The 25,431-nt window shown below is 41.7% G+C and overlaps 1 protein-coding gene across 12 annotated transcripts in view; it reads left to right on the forward strand.

Annotated features, from left to right (window-relative positions):
* Positions 1-25,431, forward strand: part of LOC121269513 (neural cell adhesion molecule 1-like) — a 490,495-nt gene that overhangs the window by 458,290 nt on the left and 6,774 nt on the right. For 7 of the 12 annotated variants that reach the window (XM_041174119.1, XM_041174121.1, XM_041174125.1 and 4 more), the window contains 2 exons: positions 20,802-21,012; positions 22,679-22,795. In XM_041174119.1, the coding sequence (XP_041030053.1) occupies positions 20,802-21,012; positions 22,679-22,795 (328 nt within the window). The remainder of the gene's footprint in view (positions 1-20,801; positions 21,013-22,678; positions 22,796-25,431) is intronic. The other 5 variants (XM_041174120.1, XM_041174127.1, XM_041174128.1 and 2 more) reach the window with 1 other exon arrangement.

Below are 25,431 nucleotides of genomic sequence, written 5' to 3' on the forward strand. Positions count from 1 at the left end.
AAGAGTCCTGATGCCCTACCCTGTTTGACTTATGCATGGCTCTAGTCAATCAGTTATATCAAAACTAGTAACAGCATTGTGGGAGCACCATCACCACAGGGACTTAAGTGCTTCAATCTGGAAAAAGCCCACGACCTTCTCAGGGCAACTTGAGATAGGCAATGAATGCCAGTTTTGATAGCGAGGTTCATGAATGGATCAACATTAAGAAAAAAAAGATCATGAGCATGTGGACATGCATACTTAAAAATGTATTGCAATGATGTGAATAAATCAGGAGGTTAAAAAGGTTTTTGATTACAACTGAATATGGCTATTTAAAAAAGCTTCACTTGTGTCCTCCACTATTCAGACACAGTGTGAAATGAAAATCTTAAATGGAACCGCAAGAAAGTAAACTCCCCAGGTTTTACCTGGAGGCTTGAACAGAACAGCATGGGGCACAATTAACAGCCCAAAGGGGGTCTGCATCCACTGTCCAAAATACTTTAGTGACACATTGTAAAACTGCATCACTTATGTCCTTTTAAGTTGATTAAAAAGAGAACTAACATCCATTGCTGTTTTATCAAACTGTCAGAAGAAAGATTTCCCCTAACCTACGTGTTGCCAAATCCTGAACACGTTCTTTATAAACATGTTTGCGATTTTGCTACACAGTGGCATTGAGGAAATATTCCCCTAAGGTTTTTTTAACCTAGTGGATAATTAATGTAGAATGGCTAGATCATTTCTTCACTAATAAAATGATATAGTATGAAGCAAACAGATCAACTTCAAAGCCCTCAGACGAATATTTTAACATTCTTTGCTAAGATGATTGACAGTGAACTTTGAAAAATGCTGACTTAAATTTTAAAAGGCAATATTAAGCATGTACACAAACATCATTATTGCTCAATATGTTTCATATTTAAATTGCCAAATACTGAATAACAAAAAGTACGTTTAATGTTGAAAGGCCGGCTAATTAACTGGCTAAGCTTAATTATCTGGCAAAACACATTGACATTGCAATGCAGTGGCAGAGGGTAATGGGAAAGGAACTTTGACCATAGATTCCTCAAGAACCAAATTCCCAATCATGGACTATTCAGAGATGATGTCATTGGAGTTGTGAAAGCACCTTGAATCTGGTAATACCTCACATGATGGAGGCAGACTATTTCCTATTGTAGTGAACGTTTAAAAAAAAATGAAATGCTAAGTTAATTTTTGCACACTGCTTAGCACATATCGATAACACTGACATTAGCAAAACACAAAGTGATGGTCATCTGTCTCTGCATTTAGCTGGCGGAAAGATACCTAGTGCATTTTTTTTTAAAAAATGAATACCTGAGAAAAATGGCAAGAAAATACACAGTTAGTTTCCAGAAATGCTGAAACAACTTTGTATTGTTACTGAATTTATTTTGATTCTACAGTCTATTGAGCTGTGCAACACTACATTGCCAAAACTGCCAGTCTTTTTGAAACATTAATTGATGGAACAATAACAACACTTGCATTTAAATTAGGAAAACATTCCAAAGCACTTCAAAGAATTGTAATCAGAAATAAATTAACATTGAGCAATGAAACCTACAAGCTTTGTGAAAAGCTGTTTTTTAAGGACTGCCTTCAAGCACAAAAGGGGAAGAGATGCAAAGACTTAAGAAGGAATTCCAGTGAGTGGGCTAAGGTGACTGAAAGCACGGTTGCTAGTGATGGATTGAAAGTCAGGAGCAACACACAAAATACCGCTATTGGGGAACAGAAATTTTGGGGAGAATTTTGTAGGGCTAAAGGATTTTAGAGCCATGGAGCGCAAAGGTTCTGAAAGGGATTTTAGTTTGAGGCATTGGGGGATTTTCAAAATTAAAGTAAGCCTGGAAGGACAGAGATGATGAGTAAGTGGGACTGAGTACAGAGTAAGATACGTTCAGGAGAGGTTTGCATGAGCTGGTTTAGAGGGTGAAGAAGGGGCCCAAAACAAAAGACTACTGAAGTAGTTGAACCTGGAGGTTACATCGACATGAATGAGGGTGTCAGCAGAAGAGGGGATGAGTTAAAAATGGAAACCAATGGTGTTATGAAGATGGAAGTAGGTGGAATTGGTGATGGGGAGGAAGCTTAGCTCAGGTTCGAATAGGATGCTAAGATTATAAACAGTCTTTTTCAGCCTGAGACCATGACCAAGGAGGGGGTTGAAATAAACAGTAAGTGTGTGGGGACTGCTGTGGGGCCTGAAAAAAATGGCTTTGGTTTTTGCAATGTTTCACTGAAGCAAATTGCACTTAATCCAAGACTGTGAATGTTGAAAAAGCAAACTGACAGCATCAAGGCAGTGGAGCAGCCAAGGGAGGTGGTTGAGAGTCAGAGTTGAATGTCATTACCATATGAATGAATGCTGATGCCATGACTGTGGATATAATAGAATTGTGCAAAGCTTTTTTAAATGGGATACCACTGAACCATGGTACAGGGGACAGCAATGCATTCAGAGGTAGACATGAACCATACACCATGAGTGAAAAACTCAAAAACCCTATTAGTGTCATCTCAGATAACACAACAGAAAATGCTGTAAAAACTCAGCAGGCCTCAGCATCCATGGAGAGGGAAACAGAAGTTAACTTTTCAAGTCCAATATGATTCTAATAGAAGGCCAGGGATAGGTTGGAGGACAGGAAGGATTAAATGACCAAGATGTCATGGAACACAAGACAAAGGTGATGATATTATAAAGACAAAAGCTTTGGTCCAGAGTAGGTGTTAATAGCCGAATAAAGGTCAGCACTTATTAAAAGCAAAATAACAAAATGTGTTAATAGCAGAAAAGGGGATCAGCACTGTCTGAAAGCAAAAACATGAGAACAAGATGCAAACTGGCACTTGGGAGGGGGATAAAAATCAAAATGGAGGACAGAGTTCATGGTCTGAAGTTGTTGATCTGAATGTTGAGTCCAGAATGTTGTAAAGTGCCTAATTGGAAGATGAGGTGCAGTTCCACCAGCTTGTGTTGGGCTTCACTGGAACATTTTTACAGGCCAAGGATAGAAATGTGAGCATGACAGCAAGATGGTGAATTTAAATGCCAAGCAAAAGTAAAGTTGAGCTCATGCTTGTGGCCTGAGCGAACATGTTCTGCAAAGCAGTCACACAGTCTGCGTTTAGTCTCCGCATTGTGGAGGGCACCGCATTGTGAACAGCGAATACAGTAGACTAAATTGAAAGGAGTGCAAGTAAATTGCTGCTTTTCCTGGAAGGAGTGTTTGGTGCCTTGGACAGTGAGGAGCTAAAGGGACAGGTGTTATGCCTTCTTCGAATGCATGTGGGAGGCTTCTGTGGGAAGGGGGTGAGGTTTTGAGGTGAGAGGAGTGGATCACGGTTTCAAGGTGGGAACGGTCCCTTCAGAAGGGACAGTGCCAGTTCGGTCTGCATCACCTTTTCATGCTTTTGCTTTCAGACAGCACTGATCCCGTTTTCTGCTATTAGCACATTCCGGTATTTTGCTTTTGGACAGCACTGACCTTTATTCTGCAATTAACACCTACTCCGGACCAAGCCTTTCATTTTTGTACTGTTATTAACACTCCCTTTACCTTATGTTCGATGAAATCTTTGTCATTTAATCTCTCCTGCCCTCAAACCTATCCCTAACCTTCTGTTTTGCTCCACCTATCCTTCCCCACTTTTTCAACAGCATAAAACCCATCACACTTCAGCCTCTGTCCAGTTCCAAAGAAGAGTCATATTGGACTCAATGTTAGCTCTGTTTCACTCTCCATGGATGCTGCCAGACCTGAGTTTTTCCAGCATTTTCTATTTTTGTTTCAGATTTCCAGCATCCACATTTTGCTTTTATTTTAATGTCATCTCAGCCCTGAGTTGTGCTAAACTTTCTAAACCAATGTACACAGGCAAAAAGAGCAATTTTATTCCATTGCCCATAGTTCTTTATTGGCAATAATGGATGTAGAAGCAACCAGAAACAGCAAACAAGGTTTCCTCAATGTCATCATATGATTTAAGCTAAAGTGTTGTTGTATTGAACGGTTTAATTGATGTGGCACGATGTTTGGCTTTACTTGGATGCTTTTGGGAAGTAGCACACCATACATTGGTACAATATATGGAACAAATTCAGGGCATTTTTCATTGCCCCCTGGATAGTACAGTGCTTCCCAAAATCAGGATTCAAGTTGAAAACAGGCAGATTGTAGTGCTGACTTATAAGTAATGTAAACTCTCATAATGTAGTGCTTTTATTTTGCACAGAAGACACCCAGACTGAGCAGAACCTGGCATGAATGGCTTTATTAATTCACAGTATAAAGTGGTAACGTTTTCAGTGACATACATATCATATTTCAAAAATCAGTGACTTAAGAATTTTACCAGGCAGTACTTTACTAAATCTGAACATTTTGCATGAGTAGTAAGGTAAAGAGCACTAAAATAGTTTATTCTTCCTAAATTCTTCCTCCTCCATGTACAAATAAAATACTGTCAATATTTCATATGTGTAGACTTGGACATCTAGAGCACCAAGTTGGCTGGCACTTGCAAACTGTCCTGTGTTGGTCCTTCCACCAGTTGTCCACAATGTATCAGATGACAATGTTAGAAATGTAGGTCCCTTTAAGAGTAAACCAGGACAAGCTTCAGAGTGAATTGAGAGCAGGTGATGCTCATTGTAGCCTGTACTTAAGAGTTAGGTTTTTCCCGAGTAGGTGGGTTTTTGCTTTTGGACAGGGTAAGGATTCAGGAGGGAAAGAGGCAATTGGTATTTGTATTGAACTGTGGTTTAACAATAAAACAGTTGTGATTCACAGAATGTCTTCTGTCTGGTTCAGTAAATGGCTATTCACATATGAAACATCAGATGAGGAAGCTATGTCTTGAGACAAACGATGTTTTAAGATAAAAATGACAACCTGCACTTAGCAGTTTCTAATACCTAAATATTAACTATTTTCATTTGGGGTACATGGGCCCCTTTAGCTCCAAGGTGAAAAATTGATAGCAAGTTAACCCTCTGTGGCAGATGTAGTAACTGACACCAAAATTAAGAGTAAATCAGAAAAATGTTGATGATCCACTAGTCCGTCAGATACATGAATGGGATGTGGAGTGGGCAGTCCGTCATGAGAACTGAGATTCTTACCCTTAGCTATAAATAACTGAGCCAGCCAGTGCCCTAGCTGGGTGATCCTAGCTGCATAAACAGCAGAAAATGACGTGCTGGTAAACCGCAAAGTATTAGTTATGCAACTCCAGGGGCAGAATTTCATGGCCGTGAAATGCAGCGAGCCATTCAAAAGCCCATTGAATTTGGCAGGACTAAAGAATCCCACCAGTGGGAGGGGCTGTAAAATTCCACCCCGCAGTAGCACAGTGCATATTTGGAGGTAGGTTTTCAGTTCACGACCCTGAAATAAAATGAGCATCCTGAGTATCCACCCCTTCCACAAAGTGGCATTTTTAACTAAACTCAATGGAACTGAAAGCCAGGCAGCTTTTATTTATAATGAGCAGCTGATCCACAATACTAGTTTTATGCCCAGCTTCAAACTAAAAGTCTATTCCATGCCTGAGCTTTCGGCTCTTTTCAAACTCTGCTTGGGCTCTCTACGTTTAGTTACGTAGTAGGATGTGTGCAATTCAGAACAAGCAAACAGAAACTCATCCTGAGTGGATTTCTTGATAGCTCCATTGGGAGATTAAGTACAGTGGTGAGTTTCTCTGTGTTTCATGCAGTCAACTGACACAAAAAAAAAATTTCCCTGAGTGGACACCTAAGACTTACAGGAAAATGATGCAAGTGTGATGCTAGGTCTTCAATCCAGGGTTGGGCCCCTGAAGTTGGGACCAGCTCTGGATACCAATCCCTCAGGATGTGTTCCGGGTATGCAAGGCCAAGTTTTTAAAGGGCCAAACCAATTAATGGCTGGGATCGGGCTCCCCATCCAATTAAGGATAGCTGCTGGTTTCCCAGAGGCTGGAGGGCCAATGGGAGGACCTCAAGCACCGTTACATCAGCACCCCCGCTGGCCAAGATGGGAGCTGCCAATTCATGACTGAAAGAGAGAGCACCTTAACATGGAGGCACCCTCCAAAGAAGGGGTCAGTTTTTTAAAATTTAAAACAGTCATAGCTACCTGGCAGTGATTGTGGAGGGGGAACCACTCCAAGGGGCGTTTAGCGGCCACAACTGTAACCCAGTAGCCATGACTGGTGTGGGTGGCAGAGGGCTCCTCACAGCATTAATCACAGCCTCCCCCTTTCCTGACATGAGCCCACTTGGTTGCCTGGCTGTGGTCCAGGCTAACGTCTCTTGCCCACATTGCCGACTGGAAATCCCACTCAGCAGAGAATTAGCCTTAATTGGCTACCCACTGCTTGCCAAAGTGAATTTGTGGGCCTGCCCACTTCAATCCCAACACGACCTACTTCTAAAATCCAGGTGATGATCACCTACTCTATTGTGTGGAAAGTCACACTCTGACATTTGCCATCGACTCTTTGTCTGACCACCATGTGTGAAGTTGATTACTTTTTTAGAGATCCAATTTTCAATTGCTTTCTTTAGATTCCAACCAAATTTGCAACGGTACTTTTGTACTTGTATTGATTAATTTGTATTCCTGAATCTATGAGCTGTCGCCTAGTACTCCTATAATTAAAATTGAGTTCCACCATCTCGACAGTATAGACCCATGAAAACTAGGACATGAATTTTCGCAACACTGGCTTATGTCGAGTGACACTGGAGGCCCAATTCTGGAAGTCCTGCCCCCAAACCTGCACCCACCATTTTTGCCAGGGGGCAGTTGGGGTGGGTTGAACTTTGTACATCTGCAGTTCACATGCAGCTGCCTTCATTATTCAGATCCAGTTTTCACCAGTGGGGTGCCCAAAACACAACTTGTGCTCTTCAGACCTATCAGGAGAAAGTCTAAAGTTAGCAGAGTTCTTTGGAGACATCGCCAAATCCCTTTTGGATTCCACAGGGCACTTTTGGGAAAGGTAAGGTGCCCTTCGGGATTGTTAAAAGTGGACATGAAGGTATATAAAATGTGGATGAACTCACAGCAGCTGTCAAAGGATTTAAATCTCCTGGCCTTTAAATTTGAAACAAAGTGTGCTTGGGTTTATGTTTAAAGTGCTTGCCATTTATCTGTTGACATAAGCCTGAGGGCTATCCTTGTAGAATTTGTGCTGCATGACTGATTTCACAACCTATCATCACAGCTGGATGCCTGTTCAGTTCACAATTTGATTGACAGCTCCAAGTGCTTATAAAGTCATTGAAATGGGGTTGTGAATGCAAATACCTGTTGTTATAAGGAACTGAGGTGGCTAAAGGAATTTAAATGTAGTGAATGGGTTTTTAATCAGTGAGGATGATTTTTTTAAAAAATGAATTCACTTAGAACTTTATTTCCTCTCAGCATTTGTGCCCATTGGTGATACTGGATGATTTGTCATGGAGGGTGTAAAGGTGGGTGGGTGGCACTAAATTGGCATAGGGGCTCTAAAGGGCCATGGGGTTGCGTGAAAAGTCATGGGTTGGCATGGAGGGTATGAGTGGGCATAGGTTGTTAGTAGAGGGGTATAGGTTGGTATGCAGGGTATGAGGGCCATGGGGTACAGGTGTGGGGCACGAGTTGGCATGGATGGGATATGTGGGAACTGTGTGGGTGTTGGGGTGATGAGGACTAGAGGGCTGTTTTTTGTTTTATTGGGTTTCTTTTTGAATCTGAGACAAAGTGCCCAATCACCAAGGTCAGCCTTTCACACAGCCCGCCTCTATACCTGTGGTTGCCTCCAAATTATTTTTTGGTGGGGGAGGGGGGGTGCAGCAAGCATGATTCTTGTTAGCACGTATATACCCAGAATTCAAATCTGACCATTCGAGGCACCTTCTCCCGTTTGCAGACCCTGGAGTTTTCCTAAGCCGGGAGCGCAAATTCAGACCTATGTCTGCAACTCTGTACTGGAATAAGGGAGTTCTACTTAGTAATATGGGTGTCAGGGCTGTACTACAGGTTCTAGTCTCCCAAAATCTGAACTAAATGAGTATTAGTGTACAAGTGGTTTCAAATCTATTTGCAGCTATGGAATACACCTGCAAAGGGTGATTTTCAACTTCCAACCATGCCCTTCATGCCAGAAATTGGAGCAGGCTTGCCCAACATGTAGGGTAGGCCTCGATAAGGGGCTGGCATGTCCATACAAACTAAGTGAGCACCTTATCAAGCTTTTAAAATCAAGATCTTATGCTGTCATTTTCTGCTCGCAGCTTTCCCAGAACATTGAAATGAGGCCCAGCCATAAAATGGTTCAGACATCTTGCTGGAGACATTCAGTGGACAGTGAGAATGGTCTCTCCACCTTCTTCCCAATATAAACTTCAGTTGAAAATTGCCTCCATGTTATAACCTCTGGTCGCCTCGCCACTCCAACCATAGAGGGAAAGCCTTAGTAGAACATAATGTAGCATGAGTTTTGCTCTCTATCTTCACTTCTTCTTTGAACTGAAAGGTGATTTCTTAAAGGGAATTGCTTCCCTCTGGCAGTGATTATCTTTGGCAATCACATTTTGGAGACATAGGATTTCTATTTCTGACTGGAGGTATTCCTGGAGGTTTCTAGACATGATTTCCTCTAACCACCCTGCACAGACAAATACTCTTTTTTTTCAATATCCTTAACATTTTTAATTAACAAAAGAAAGTGTGCAAGAAAATGAATCTCCTATAATTTGATCTTAGCAATGTCTGTGAGATTGCACATTATTTCCTGGAGAATCCAGGACAATTCTGGAGGGTTGCAACCACACGATCGAGGACTCTTGAGTGCAGCACGGTTCACAACAAAGAGGATTGAAATATTAGGACAGTCTTCTTCCATTCCCACACTTACTTCCCTCAGCAACCAAGGATGCTTCCCAACCCAACCAGATGATTTGTACTTTGAGCACTGGAAAGATTTAGGAATTGCACAGGGCTGGGTGGTTTAAATGGCAGCGACCAAAAATGGAATACAACTTAGTATCACAAGGACTTTGGCTCAAATCCCATTTCAATGGCAGTATTTAATGGAGGCAAATGGGGGTCATGCCTGTTTGCTGGAGAGCTGGCAAGAGCCCGTGTCACCTCTTTTAGGAAAGGCCAACCAATGAAGTGCCACTCAGACCTGGGACCCCAGGGGCAGAAGTCCTGTCCAAGATTTGCTGACCAATCAGAGTCAGCAGCTCTCAGGGGCAAAATGGTGTAGTGCTGCTGAGGGCATTGCACTGAATCGGCCAAGGATCAGTGTTGGATCCCAGGCCAACAGGTGAGTGAGGACCAAATGGGGTTATGGGGAGGGAATCATTGGCTGTCTGTGACGGGGGTCGGCAGAAAGGGCAGCTGGAGTGGCTGTCCACGGCCCCGCCTTCCTGATGCTGGGTCCTGGGTCCCTCACTGAGTGCCTGACAATGAGGACACCCCCCCCCACCCCAACTCCCCAATACCCAGAAAGCCTGACAACAACTTGCCAAAGGATTCAAGAAGAAAGAAAGCATCTGTATTGCACTTTTCGTGACCACTGGCATCTCAAAGCGCTTTACAGGAGGTGAAGTACTTTTGAGGTGTAGCCACTGTTGTAATTTAGAAAACGTGCAGGCAAACGAGGTCTCAGTTTAATGCTTCATCCAGATGTGTTGTAAATGTTGCACCCCTGCTCCAGGAGGTTTGTTGGAAATACTAAGTAGTTCAGGTAGCATCTGTGGGGAGTGAAACAGAGTTAGGATTAGAAGTTGGTGTCAGATTAACAGGCTAAAAATGAGTGGTATTGAATATGCCACTCGTTATACTCTGTGCCTAATAATCATTTTCATTCACTCAGTAGAACTGTATATCAAATGTTAACATTCAGCTCCACAGCCCCAGGTGAATTTCTACCCCTTAGCATTTCAGATCAATAACCTTTCATCAGAACCGCTGATTGATTATTTATTGTGAACAGTGCTGTAACTGACTTTTTTATTGCTGTGGTTATTGAAAGCAATAAATTAATCAACCTTTATATTGTGCTAGTGCTTATGAATTCCTCAAGTCCTGTCTCATCTCAGTTGAATTGGTAAAACTAATTGTCTTCCAAATCTTTACATTAGGAAGGAACTCAAATTCTCATTTTCCAACACTAAAACTTGGTGCACATGTTGTACACACATTCCTGGACCTATTTTAAGAAAGACAAAGAACAGAAAAACTGAATTATTTAATTGACCAGCTGGGGCTACTTGACACAAAGAGCTGAAGCTTTGACTTTTTTGGCATCCTTCATTATTGCTAGACAATCAGTCCTGTAAATATAAATGAAGTAAAATTTTATAAGAGCTGGTTTTCCAACTGTACTCTCTGTACACTATTCAGATATATTATTACTATTGTATCTGTGAAAGCATTTAATCTAAGACTTTTGGAAAAGAATCTATAATGCTTATTAAAAAGGCATATAATGTCCTGGTACTCGATATGAATCTTGGCTCAGTGCCCAAAGGCTCATTTCACCTCTGAGTCAGAAGATTGTGATTTCAATTCCCACTTCAGAGCCTTGAGCACATAATCCAAGTCAACAGTTCAGTATCACGCCGAAGGAGTGCCAAAATATCAGAGATGACATTTTCCAGATGAAATGTTGAATCAAGGCCTTGTCTTCCCTTTCAGATGGACACAAAAGATTCCATGGCACTACTTAAAGAAGATCAGAAGGGTTCTTTTAATGTGGAGATGATGGTGTCATTGTAATGTCACTGGACTAGTAATCCAGAGGACCAGGCTAATTCTCTGGGAACATAGGCTCAAATCCTACCATGGAAACTGGTGAAATTTAAATTCAATTCATGAATCTGGGATATAAAGCTAGTCTTAGTAATGGTGATCATGACAACTATAATTTTTTGTTGTAAAAGCCCATCGGATTCACTATCCTTTAGGAAAAGACACCTACCATCCTTACTTGGCCTGGCCCACATGTGACTCTAGGCCCACAGGAACGTGGTGGACCCTTCACTGTTCTCTGCAATGCCAGTCAGTTTAAGGGCAGTTAAGGATGGGTATCAAATGCTGGCCTTGCCAGTGACACCCACATGTCATGAAAGGATTAAAAAAAAAAATGTCCTGGTGCCAATATTAATCCTTCAACCAAACAGGTAGTTGGCAAAAGAACCAGGGGTGAGGCAAGAATTTTTTTTAAAACAGTGACTCAATCCTCTGGAATGCACTGGGTGACGTAAACAGATTCAACAATAAATACTTGAAGGGGAAAACATTGCAGGGTGATGGGGGAAAAAGGGCAGGGAAGTGAGACTGATTGGATAACACTTTTAAAGAGCCGAGAAATACTTGATGGGCCAAGTGGCCTCGTTCTGTGCTGTACGATTCTGTGATAGCCATTCTATCACCAAAAATAAATTAGTTGTTCGTGATCTCATTGCTTTTGTAGGAACACGCTGTGAGCAAATTGGCTGCTGCATTTCCCTACATTAAAGCAGCAAATACACCTCAAAGGTACTTTGTGGGCTGTCAACCACCTTGGGACATTGAGGTTGTTGTACAAATCCAAATCCTTTCTATCCTGTCTGTTTGCCACCTGACTGAACCAAACAATGCAAAACCTTGACATCCCATTTGATCGTGAGCTGAACATCAAATTCCACCTCCTATTTGTTACCAATATTACTCATTCCCACTGTGCACTATTGCCCACATCCATTCCAAGTTCACCCCATTGACTCCCTTATCTATATTTTGTCACCTTTATGTTTGAATGTTAGTGGCTTCCTTTCTGCCCCCACGTTTCATAAAGTCTAACTTGTCTGCTATTCAGCTGTCAGTATGCTGTCCTGCACAATTAAGCACTTCTTAAACATCACCATTATCCTTATTGACAAATACTGGCTCCGTGTTCCACCAAAATATTAAATTTGAAATCCTCACCTTGGTCTTCAGAATTCCACATTGCTTCCCCCCACCCCCCGGCTTATCTTCGGAGCCTCTTCCAGCCTTATATCCTTTCCTGTTCAGATTATGTGCTTTGTGTGTCCTATTGTTCCTTTGTCTATTATCATTTGCAGTGTGTTCATCCATTTTGGCTTAATTCTTGAGAGGTCCCTCACTAAAATCTTTCTCTTTCCCCTTTAAAAGGTTTCTGAAATCCCAGTTTTTGAGCAGGCTCCTGGTTACCTCTCCCAAACTCTGCCGGCCTGACCCAGCCTTTTCCTTATCTACCTGGGACCATTTTTAAATTAAGGGAATGATAAACGGAGGTTTCATTTCATCGTCTCATCCGACGCCTCAACAAGAAACATTTTCTCTTTCTCTCAAGTGCTAAGGAACGCAAGCTGCAACAACTCATCGACACCAACACCCATCTAGGACCCTCCACCCCTGCCTGTCCCTCCGTCCCCACCCCATCTTCCAATCCCAGCCCCAGCCGTGTATTCACTATACCCCCTGACCTTCCCCTCTCCAACGCTGAACGTTCAGTGCTCAGCAAAGGACTGTTTCATACCCTTATGCCCTCATCTCAATGAATTTCAGGCTTGGCACGATGCTGAACTCTTCTTCCGCCGTCTTCGTCTCTGTGCTCACTTCTTTAGGCAGGAGTCCTCTCCCCGTTCAACGGATCCTTTTACCCACCTCCAACATTCTCCCTCCACCTGGACCCCTCCCTCTGGATTCTTACCTTCTCTTGATCTTTTCATTGAGAGCTGTCGGCGCGACATTAGTCGTCTCAATTTCTCTGCTCCTCTCACCCATTCCAATCTGTCTCTCTCTGAACTTACTGCACTCCGTTCTCTCAGGTCCAACCCTGACATTGTCATCAAACCCGCTGACATGGGTGGTGCTGTTGTTGTCTGGCGCACTGATCTCTACCTCGCGGAGGCTGAGTGTCAACTCGCAGACACTTCCTCCTACCTCTCTCTGGACCATGACCCCACCACGGAATATCAAGCCATTGTTTCCAGGACCGTCACTGACCTCATCTCCTCTGGAGATCTTCCTCCCACAGCTTCCAACCTGATAGTTGCCCAACCTCGGACGGCCCGCTTCTACCTCCTACCCAAAATCCACAAACAGGACTGTCCCGGCAGACCGATCGTGTCAGCCTGTTCCTGCCCCACGGAACTCATTTCTCGTTATCTTGACTCCCTTCTCTCTCCCCTTATCCAGTCCCTTCCCACCTACATCCAATGTTCCTCTGACACCTTATGTCACATCAACAATTTCCAGTTCCCTGGCCCCAACCGCTTCCTCTTCACCATGGACGTCCAATCCCTCTACACCTCCATCCCCCACCAGGTTGGTCTGAGGGCCCTTAGCTTCTTCCTCGAACAGAGGCCCGAACAATCCCCATCCACCACTACTTTCCTCCGTCTGGCTGAACTTGTTCTCACACTGAACAATTTCTCCTTTAACTCCTCTCACTTCCTCCAAATAAAAGGTGTGGCTATGGGTACCCGCATGAGCCCCAGCTATGCCTGTTTCTTTATGGGGTATGTGGAACATTCCTTGTTCCAGTCCTACTCCGGCCCCCCTCCCACAACTCTTTCTCCAGTGCATCGATGATTACTTTGGTGCTGCTTCATGCTCTCATCAGGACCTGGAAAAATGTATTAATTTTGCTTCCAATCTCCACCCCTCCATCATTTTCACATGGTCCATCTCTGACACTTCCCTTCCCTTCCTTGACCTGTCTGTCTCCATTTCTGGTGATAGACTGTCCACCAATATCCATTACAAGCCTACCTACTCCCACAGCTTCCTCAACTACAGCTCCTCACACCCCACTTCCTATAAGGACTCCATCCCATTCTCTCAGTTCCTTCACCTCCATCGCATCTGTTCCGATGCTGCTACCTTCAAAAACAGTTCCTCTGACATGTCCTCCTTCTTCCTTAACGGAGGTTTTCCACCCACAGTCGTTGACAGGGTCCTCAACTGTGTCCGGCCCATCTCCCGCGCATCCGCCCTCACGCCTTCTCCTCCCTCCCAGAAACCTGATAGGGTCCCCCTTGTCCTCACTTATCACCCCATCAGCCTTCGCATTCAAAGGATCATCCTTCGCCATTTCCGCCAACTCCAGCATGATGCCAACACCAAACACATCTTCCCTTCACCCCCACCCTCCCCGGCGGCAATCCGTAGGGATCATTCCCTCCAGGACACCCTGGTTCACTCCTCCATCACCCCCTACTCCTCAACCCCCACCTATGGCACCTTCCCATGCAAACGCAAAAGATGCAACACCTGCCCCTTCATTTCCTCTCTCTTCACTGTCCAAGGGCCCAAACACTCCTATCAAGTGAAGCAGCCTTTCATTTGCATTTCCCCCAACTTAGTCTACTGCATTCGTTGCTCCCAATGTGGTCTCCTCCGCATTGGAGAGACCAAACGCAAACTGGGCAACCGCTTTGCAGAACACCTGTGGTTTGTCCACAAGAATGACCCAAACCTCCCTGTCACTTGCCATTTTAACACTCCACCCTGCTCTCTTGCCCACATGTCTGTCCTTGGCTTGCTTTATTGTTCCAGTGAAGCTCAACGCAAACTGGAGGAACAACACCTCATCTTCCGACTCGGCACTTTTCAGCCTTCCCGACTGAATATTGAATTCAACAACTTTAGATCTTGAACTCCCTCCTCCATCCCCATCCCCTTTCCATTTCTTCCCCCTCCCTTTTGTTTTTGTTTTTTCCAATAATTTATATAGATTTTTCTTTGCCCACCTATTTCCATTATTTTTAAATCTATACCTTTTATGCTCTGTTAGTCTTATTTCACCCCACCCCCACTAGAGCTGTACGTTGTGTGTCCTGCCATCCATTCTTAATTAGCACATTCTTTTAGATAATATCACCACCTTCAACACCTCTTTGTTCTTTAGTCTGTGACATCTTTTGATTATGTGCTCCTATCACTGCTTGCTTGTCCCTACAACCATCCACCCCCCCCCCCACCTTAAACCAGCTTATATTTCACCCCTCTCCTAATTTTACTCAGTTCTGTTGAAGGGTCATGAGGACTTGAAATGTCAACTTTGTTCTTCTCTGCTGATGCTGCCAGACCTGCTGAGTTTTTCCAGGTATTTCTGTTTTTGTTTTGTGATAAATGGAGGTTGCTGCCTTTGGCATTTATTAGGTTGGTTGTATTAATCAGAACATTATAGCACAATGTTTGAAGTTGTAGTTGTACTGACAAATGTGCCATTACCAAGTATGAATATAATGTATGTACCCTGTCTACTTTGTAATGTATACTGTTCAATAATCATAATGTACGTTTAAGTTGACAATTTGTTCTGCTTCCCCACCATCATGTAATATTCTCACCGTTTCATCATAAATGCCATTATTTCACCAAGAGATGTTAATAGAGGCCCATAGCTGCCTTTGACAATCAACAAGATTTAGGAAGCCATTTTTTTTTATCTGTTTTGACTAAGATTTCTAATGACCTTGCTTTGCCAGAGATAATTATTGTAACTCCCATATAAGGGCCACCACACCTTGTAGCAGTGTACACAAATCGAGTAAAACCAATGGAACCAAAACCAAACACAGCTTAGTGCTATTCTGGCATTTTCTTACTCACATAAAATCCAGCCTAAATGAAAACAAGTAAACTTTGTTGTTGTACCATTTTCTTGTACCATTCTAAAGATTTTGCCTTTGCTAGCCTACCTGGAGAATTATTCAAGGTAATAATCACTTCTTATGTGAAGGAATTCTTCCTGACTTCTTCCTGAACTTGGCTTTGTCTAGTACTAAGCCTTTAATTCCTTTTAGTTCCAGGACATTTTGCATCAATACTACAATTCCAGGGGCTTTCATAAGATCATGTTTTATGTTGTGTTCATTTTGAAAGAACTGTAGACATGACTAACTTTACTGTTAGTCTGTTTATGCTCCAATCCTAAAATATGTGCATGAAATTAGCCATGTGGACTGTTCAGATCTAATTTGAGGCCAATTAGGTTAAAATTGGGACGAGTCACGGAATTGTGGGGTACTACTACAAGCACAGCCAACATCACAGACAAGATGAATAGAAATTGGAAGGCAAGAATCCTGTTTACGACCAAGGTGATGGGTTTTTGTTTTGGTTTTAAAACCATGTTTTGACTGGACACTCGTTCTAACATCGAAATCTGTCAGTGAGGCTTATTGTTGGTGAAAATGTTGTCATTCAACCAAAGTCTGTAAATCCAACATAGCCATTTTTCCATTGTTTGAAGCTCCCATCTAAATCACGTGCAAAAGCATACATATAGCAATCCTTGGTAAAATATAATCCTGTCAAGTGTTGTAGAATATCAGTTGATCTAATATAAACAGGTCTTGATTAAATTGGATTTCATTTAAAACAATAAGATTAAAATGAAGTTGCCTTCAGTGTTATCTGGTGCTTACAAGAAGGGAGTGGTAAATACGAATTGTGCACATTAGACCTGATAGGAGAAGATGTTAACTGATCCAAATCCTTTGGAGAGTTAGGGTGCCCTTTTGGTGAGATACAGTACTCTTTTGGATATGATATCAAGATACCTTTGTAACCGGTCATGTGCCCTTTGGGAGGGGTCAGGTGCCATTTAGGATTGTTAAAATTGGACATGTATGTGAGTAAAAAGTGCATAAACTCAGTGGAATTGTCAAAAAGAGCTGTCAAGCTGACAAGGCATTTAAATCTGCCTTTTAAATGTTTTTTGAAAAAGTTCAATGCCAGGTTTATGAGTTGAATTAAATCCCACCAACTGCCATGGTGGGATTTGAGCCCATGTCCATAGATCTTTCACTTGGGCCTCTGGATTACTACTTCAGTGACATTAACACTATGTCATCATCTCCCCCATAATGTTGCCTTGTAACAACAGCCTTGTTAGTTTGCAATAAAGTGTGAGCATGTTATTGGAGTCTATATCAGAGTCAGAGTGACTAAACAATTGGGTAAGATTTTATTTATTCATTCACAGGATATGGAGGCCTGGCAAAGCCAGCATTTGTTGCCCATCCCTAATTTTCCTTGAGAAGATGAGCTACCTTCTTGAACTGCTGCAGTCTATGTGGCATAGGTACACCCATAGTTCAGTTAAGAAGGGAGTTCCAGGAATTTGACCCAGTGACTATTTTAAAGCCAGGCTGATGTGCAACTTGGAAGTGATGGCGTTCTCATGTGCCTGATGCCCTTGACCTTCTAAATAGTAGATATGGTGGTTTTAGGAGGTGCTGCCAAAGAAGCTTTGGCAAGTTGCTGCAGGACATCTTGTAGTTGGTATTCACTGCAGCCTATTGCATTAGTGGTGGAGAGAGTGAATGTTTATACCGAGATAGATAGGTTCTTCATTGGTAAGGGGATCAAAGGTTATGGGGAGAAGGCAGGAGAATGGGGTTGAGAAACTTATCAGCCATGATTGAATGGCGGAGCAGACTTGATGGGCCGAATGGCCTAATTTCTGCTCCTATGTCTTATGGTCTTATGGTTTACAGTGGGCAAATGGGATGCTGATCAAGTGGGTGCATTGTCCTGGATGGTGTTGAATGTTTTGAGTGTTGTTGGAGCTGCACCCATCCCGGCAAGTAGAGGGTATTCCATCACACTCCTGACATGTCTTGTAAAGTGAAGGAAAGGCTTTGAGAAGTGAAGAAGTGAGTTACTTACTGCCAAGCACCCAGCCTTTGACTTTTTTTTATATCAATTCATGGGATATGGACATCAATGATAATGCCCACATTTATAGCCCATAGCAAATCGCCCTTGAGAAGGTAGTGGTGAATCATTTTCTTGAACCAGTACCTGCCCATGTGGCATAGGGCCACACAGAGCCCTGTTAGGAGGGAGTTCTAGAATTTGATCCAGCTATGTAAATCATAGCAGGAAGTTATTAATGTAAGTGCACTGACAAAGGAAGAGGAATATATTTCCAAATAAGGCTGTTTGACTTGGAGGGGAACTTGCAGGTGGTGGTGCTCCTGCAGTTACAGTATTTATGTGGCTGGTCCAGTTACATTTCTGGTCATTGGTGATCTTCCACATCACCTGTGCCCCCACCCCCATAATGACCGGAACATTGACGAGGGAGTTCAATGATAGTAATGCTATTGAATGTCATGGTGAGGAAGTCTGAGCTGATGAAAAAAATCAGCATGGATTTTTAGAGAGTAGGTCATGTATGACTAATTCAGTTTCAGTTATTGAGGAAGCTGCTAGCTTGGTGTATAGGAGAATGCATTTGGTTCGTATGTATCTGAGCTTCCAGAAAGCGCACAGATTATTATTTTTGAAAAGAACTGTGATATTGGAGGTAACTTTATCATTATGTAATTGATTTGGAGGTAAAGAGACAGAAGTAGGGATAAAGAATGAATTCTCCGATTGGTGGGATCCAACGTTATGTTCCCCAAGGACCAGTACTTGGACTTTGGCTGACTTGGATGGAAGGATAGAGTGCACCCAGGTAACATGAAGTTGGAAACCAGTTAGCTATGTAAATGGTAGCAGGAAATTATTAATGTAAGTGGACTGACAAAGCGACATGACAAAGCTGTGGAGTTCAATGTGAGGTCTTTTACTTTGGATCTGTAAAAGATGTATTGGAATCCTTAATGGCAAAATACTAGGAGCTGTGGAGAACAAAGGAATTCAGATGTCAATGTAGGCAAGTCACAAAAACGTAATCAAAACAGCTAATTAAATTTTGACCCTTGTGTTTTTATTTTTTCTCCCTGTTATTGTTGGTGTACAAGTGCAAATATACAAAATTATTACAATTGCTGCATAAGAGGCAGACCCAAATATCCAAATGGAAGATGTTGTATATAATAAACAATAGCTATTTTTGAATGAGCTAAGTTAGACATTCTCAGGCATCAGCTGACCTGAAGAAGTCATCTCAACCTCTTAGCACATGATAGTTATGTGACTCCTGTATCAGTCTGAATAGCAGACATGTATGCCCAAGCTTTTTGTTTTCTTGAACTGCTCAGATGCAGGCAAGAAATCCTTGTGGCCAACATAATATTGAAAGCAATGTTGCCACCATGCTGCATGTATCTCAAGCTACAGATACTAACAAGTCTAGGCACTTTTGTTCATGATTTATTTACCTGTAAAGCATTTGATAGAGGTCTTTCAAGACTGAGACACCCAAGACCTGCAAACTAGACCAATTTCTCAGTGGAAATAAAGCACAGGTAGAACCAAGCTGCCTTAACTTTATGGGCTGGATTTCCATGATTTTATTACAAATAATGCATTACATTAAATACCATGGCCATATTGTGTTTTTTCTTTAATCTTATAATACCACGCACCATCCATAGCTGAGATGACAAGTACTGGACCTGCTTCCAGGCCTTTGCTACTGACACTTTATACATGGCTGTAAGTTGATGGGGAGGGTGACCTGGATTTATTCTTTCCCTCATCCTTATAATCCTGATCTCTTCCTTGTGCAGCATCTGGAATACCAGCAGGTGTATAAAACATTATTAAGAATATAGTTAAGTACATCTTGACTCTGACATCAAGACAAACTATGGTAGTCTTTGTGTGGTATAATATCATTTGGTGCCAGCTTGGAAGATTATGTCTACTAAAATAGATGTCCCAATGGATTTTATAGCCAGTTAAATACTCTGAAAGTGTAATCACTGTTGTAATGTAGGAAAGACAGCAGTCAATTTGTGCATAGGAAGATCCTACAATAGCAACTTGATAATGACCAGACAATCTGTTTTAGAAATTGCTTGCAAGTATCTAAAAGACAGATTTTGTATGGATGAGTGTCCTATTAGGCTTTTGGAAAAGTTCAAAAGTAAAGGAATAATGTGAAACGGTTTTTTTTCAAATCCAGTAGAAGGACGTGCATTTGATAATGTCATTCATAATTCACTGTAAGCAGCTCACTAACAATATAAAGATATGTGAAAAATTTGTCTTATGGTTTATCAAACAGAAAACATTACCTGGTAAACTTGCAACATCCCTTTCTTGAACCTTGGCCTGTAACACACACACAATTTGTAAAATGTTCCACATGACAGGATGGTATTTGTTTAAGGGGACACTACAAGTTTAAATAAATCTACGTTTTCACATACAAAATTTGATTGTTTTATACTTCTGACCAGATTAGATCTAGGCTGATGTTTTGCACAATTTTAAGTGCAGTACCGGCCATGTATCCTTTATCTGAAACCCCTGAAGCTGATTGCATTTCCGTGTTTGGATATTTTTGGTTTTCGGATGTGATATACCCTACCGTATTGAATATGGTTAGGATGAATAAGTAGTGACTTGTAGAAACCTAGCTAGTAATTAAGAGTTGGAGAAAAGGTTTTGTGACCCTCGTCTTACATTAAACAGCTTGTGAAGCAAGGGAAAGCAGCCTCTGGCAGACCAGACTTGGCACTCACACCCCTGCACTTCCAAAGACTTCCTGATTCCATTTGGATCAGATATCGTTATTTGCCCGAGGGGCAGCATTTTCCTCGTTGAGCTTAGTTGCCGTGATAGGGTTCGGGTCAGAAGCAAAAACTCTCTCAGCAGCTGGACGCAAGGTAAGGCAAACAACTAGACTTTCTGTGCTAAATGTCGGGTCCAGTTGGCGAAGGTCATGTCGGCTTGGGTCACAGATTGCCTGCGTAAAAAATTTCAGTTTTTGGATGTGTTCGGTTTTCTCATGCACAGATAAAGGATATTCAACCTGTATATTAGATAATTGTTGAGTGTTGTTTAGTACTTAATTGATTCCCTTTCTTCCAGAAGCTGATCCATCAAATGGTTCAAGTCTGGGGACCGGTGCCATTGTTGGTATTCTTATTGTCGTCTTCCTCATCTTGCTCGTCGCTGTCGATGTCACCTGCTACTTCGTTAATAAGTGTGGCCTGCTGATGTGCATTGCAGTTAATTTCTGTGGACAGCCTGGTCCAGGATCTAAGGGCAAGGACATGGAAGAAGGAAAAGCTGCTTTCTCGTAAGAAGCTTAAATCATTAGTTTTTCTGAAATATGATGAGTGCACTATAGCAGCAAAGTTAAAGTGCTTAGCGATTGGTGCCCTACTGTACTTGTAAGATCATCTGAATTAGTTTCATTCCTTTCAATATTCATTTTGCCAGTACTGGAAATAACCTGTGAAAATGTGTTGACAAGCCTAAGTAAATGAATATATTAATTGGAAATCACAGAGCTCCAGCATTTAAAGTAGCTCAGATTTTTTTCTGAAGTAAGGTGCCCAACTTGAGTACTGGAAGGAAAGAAAAAATCACACCACTTTCTTCACAACTTTGAAATGCCCGTCTAAGCCTAAAATGACATCACAAGATCCCTGCTATATTAATTATATCACAGCCGAGTTAAGTATTTTGGACACAATTAACAAATTGTATTTCCTTGCAATTTATTAAATTATCACAGCCCTTTAACTATTTCCAGAACTTACTGAGCTCTGCATAAAGGATTAAAAATCATTAATGGAATGCATGTCAGAGACAAGAAGGGTGCTGCTATTTTCATTCCTCGCACTTACACCAATGTTCTTCTTTTGCAGCCTAGTAGGGATTTCAGGAGAAGGCCTTAGTTCTATCTAGCATATCTATCACAATGTCTTCTTGGAATGTTTCTTATAACCATGTATCCCATTTATTGACAAGAACCTGTTCTAATTCTTATTTGAACCCCTCCCCCCCCCCCAGGTTTCTTATTCCACCATTCATGCCCATAATTTGTTCCTCTCACTCAGTGACAATTTTAGTGCAACCAATCTGTAAGTAGTTCAGAGACCAGACAATAAATTTTAAACAAGGGGACACTTGATGCAGTAGCATCAGGACAATTTATTAAGCAACAAAAGGTATACTTAACAAATCACGGTAATTGGTATCAGGTGGTCAGTTGGTTCCCACCAATGCCTGTGGTGCAGGCAGCTCGTGATTCGTCTCTCTTGTTTCTCCATATGTCGTCTTCAAATCTGTGCCACAAAACTCTCCAGGTCTGTTCTCTTATCCTCTGTCACCAATGGGTTATTCCAATGTACTTGTTGTGCTCTGATTAGTTGATGCATACATATCACTGCTTTGATTGGTATTTCGTCTATCAATTACTTCATTAATTATGGTCAGTTGACCTTGAGTATATGCAGAACAGCCTGCCCTTTATCAGTCCATTGTTAGCTCCTTTCTGGATAGACATCTCCCAGGCTGGCTGATCACTTCACTCATTAAATTTAGCTCCAAAGTTCATTAGTTCATACATTTTATGTGAAACATATCCTGCCTTTCAGTTACATTTAGACCACAACTTATGATATAGTTCAGATACCTGTTCCTTTCCTTCTCTTTATGGCATTCATGTTACCGATCCTTGCGACAATGTGGTTTTGGCTGACTTAAGCCATGCAAGCATTATTTTTTCCAATGAAGCACATATCTATAATTAACTCTCCGTCTAGCAAGAGTGCATACAAAATGCACGCAGTATAAAAATTCATAGCACAAAACATAAAAAGTCCACATATCTTACAATATTCACTTTAATTCTATGTTTGCCACAACATTTATTGTTGGTAACTAATTGATCACTGGAGTATCAAAATTTGCCCTTATCCACCAATTTGAAAATTGATATCTCACTTTGCTTATAGGAAAGATGAATCAAAGGAACCAATTGTGGAGGTGCGAACTGAAGAAGAACGGACTCCCAACCATGATGGTGGAAGCCAAACAGAACCCAATGAAACCACTCCATTGACAGAGCCTGAGTAAGTTTCATTGTGTTTGAGAATGTGGCTGCTTTGTACTGGTCAGCTGGTCTTTTGCTTAACATTTTTTGTTTACATGGTTGGTGGATAATTTCTGCTTGCATTATGACTTATGTGAATTCTGTGAGCTACTGTGCAGTGTTCAATCTAATTTGGCTTGTGTTTTCTTGATAGTGCTTCCCAACCCAGAGTTACTTTACTATAATGTTGTTGAATGTATTTGAAGGACCAGGTCAAAATCAGGAAAATTAAGGTCCACGTATTAGTAGCTTAAGAGTTATAGCCAGTCATGAATTTCAAGGAATCAATAAGGGTTTGCAAATAGAGTTGAAAATGTACTTAAACAAAAATTTGGTTCATTTCTCTCAGTTTTGACTAACAGGTATGGATAAAATAACCTTTAAATAAGTTTCTCAGGAAAATTCTGACCTCTGTCTGTATTTATGATTGGCTACACATGATGAATATTGGTGGAAAAAAGTTTATTTTAACAAACAAGCACTGCAAAGCTCTTAACACGATCGTACACATATTGTAAATTAAGACTTGAATCTTAAAGTGCTTTACAATTTTTCAAGAAGACATACTGAAACAGTGAAGTATTTAATTATGAATTTTGCTTTAAATTAATTAATGGATGAAAAGGAATTAGGCAACCAGCTAATTTTGTCACTTACTACAGCTTAGAATGTGTTCGGATTATTGAAGCTTAAGTCCCTTCCCATCAGTTTTCTGTAACATCTTAGTAGTCATTTATTATACTGACTAAGACAATCCTGTTTTCAAACCCAATATATGGTTCTTATTTAATGTTATAGGTTGCATATATGGCAGCATGATATGGTCGTTTTATGTGCTTTTGCTTCTTTCTGTCACTATTGCTATATTGTCTATTCTATCCATTTTCTACTCCTGTTGTCCTCACAGGCACGCAGCAGATACCCAGGCTACTGTCGAGGACATGTTGCCTTCTGTCACCACAGTAACCACTAACTCTGACACTATCACTGAAACTTTTGCCACTGCTCAAAACAGTCCAACGAGTGAAACGACTACACTCACTTCCAGTGCTGCACTCCCAGCCTCAACCACACCTGAGCCATCACCTGCTTCAGCTGCTCCACCTCACTCACCCAAGGCAGCTGTGGCATTACCCACCTCACCTTCTGCCAAGTCTCAAGATGAGGCAGCTCCCAAGGTTGCACCCCTTGTTGATCTTAGTGATGCCCCTGTCTCTGTTTCTGTTTCTGCGACTCCTCCTTCTGTCCCAGTCTCTGCTTCTTCGCCGCCTCCTTCTGCCCCAACCTCCAGTAATCCGGTCAATTCCAACCAAGCCTTTGCCCCTCTTCCAACTGCCGGAGCAGTAGAGGAGGCCACAAAAGCTCCTGCCAATAACAGCAAACCTGGCCCAGTTCCTAGTCCCGGAAACCCAGCCAGTCCCCCAGCTACATCGGCACCACAGCAGCCCAAGCTAGAAGCTCCAACGACTACCAAGAGCCCAGAAATTGAAGCTGCGAAACCTAACGCAGTGAAGAGCCCCGTGGAGACGACAAATAACTCCACCAGTGTGAAGAACGAGGCTGCTACTGACAGCAGCAAAAAACCCTCCCAGGGTGAGGACTTTCCAGTTGACGGAGGGACCTTCAAGACCTCAGACATTGACCTTGCAAAGGATGTTTTTGCAGCTCTTGGCACTTCTTCTCTTCCCACTATGGCTGGTGGGAAAGCTGCTGACCTTGCTCCTTCCATTGCAGACGCCGCTTTACCATCTACTCCGGCAAAGGAAGAGTATGGGCATTTTTCACACTAAAGCTACTTTCTTGTCACTGTGTCTTTGTTGTGATGCAACTCTGCTTTCATGTCCTTTCAACTCCTGCATAAAACCTGGTCACTAACTTTGCTGTTACAAAAAATAAGAGAATTTGAAGCTGCTTTTCTAATAGATTTTTTTTAAGGCTGCGTCTTGCTTTAACAAACTTGGAGAAAAATTAAACACTATTGGATCATTAAGTATGGCAGATCGTGTGAAATTAGATTGGTGGCTTCCTTAAGTGACAGAATTTCTAAAAACTTTTAACGAAAATTTGCAAGCATCATTCCAATTAAACAGCATATTGTTGCATTTATTTACCTTTCTTTATTCAGCATGAACCACTCTCCAAGTGAATTGCAAAATTATGTGCAATTTAATCAGTTTTAAACTATACAGGACAAGGAATCTCTCTCTTTGTTTCAACAGTGTATTTAGTTAATGTTTTACACAATTTCGCAGTTCCAATGTGCTAGATTGAAGAGACCAATGTGAATAAAATGATTTGCAACAATGCTTACAACTTTGATTGACATGGAGGAGCAAATAAACTTCCTACGGTGGATCTACCTTCTAAAGCAATAGCTTTTTGCAAAAGCAGCGAATAAATTTAAATACACTAGTTACAGCCATCCAAAATTTACACATTGCCATCGTTCTTGTTTCATTTTTTCTGAAAAATGTTGTAATTGGCCCCTCATTCAAATTAGACTCTAAGCCCAATTTTCGTCTGGGCTCAGGGAAACACAACCTGTGCACTTTAGCTGCTCACAAAATGCGCACACAACCCACTTTACAAGGGATTTTCATCTTTTCATACGGGGGT

Source organism: Carcharodon carcharias, chromosome 25 (genome assembly GCF_017639515.1).
Source record: "Carcharodon carcharias isolate sCarCar2 chromosome 25, sCarCar2.pri, whole genome shotgun sequence".
Classification (NCBI taxonomy): domain Eukaryota; kingdom Metazoa; phylum Chordata; class Chondrichthyes; order Lamniformes; family Lamnidae; genus Carcharodon; species Carcharodon carcharias.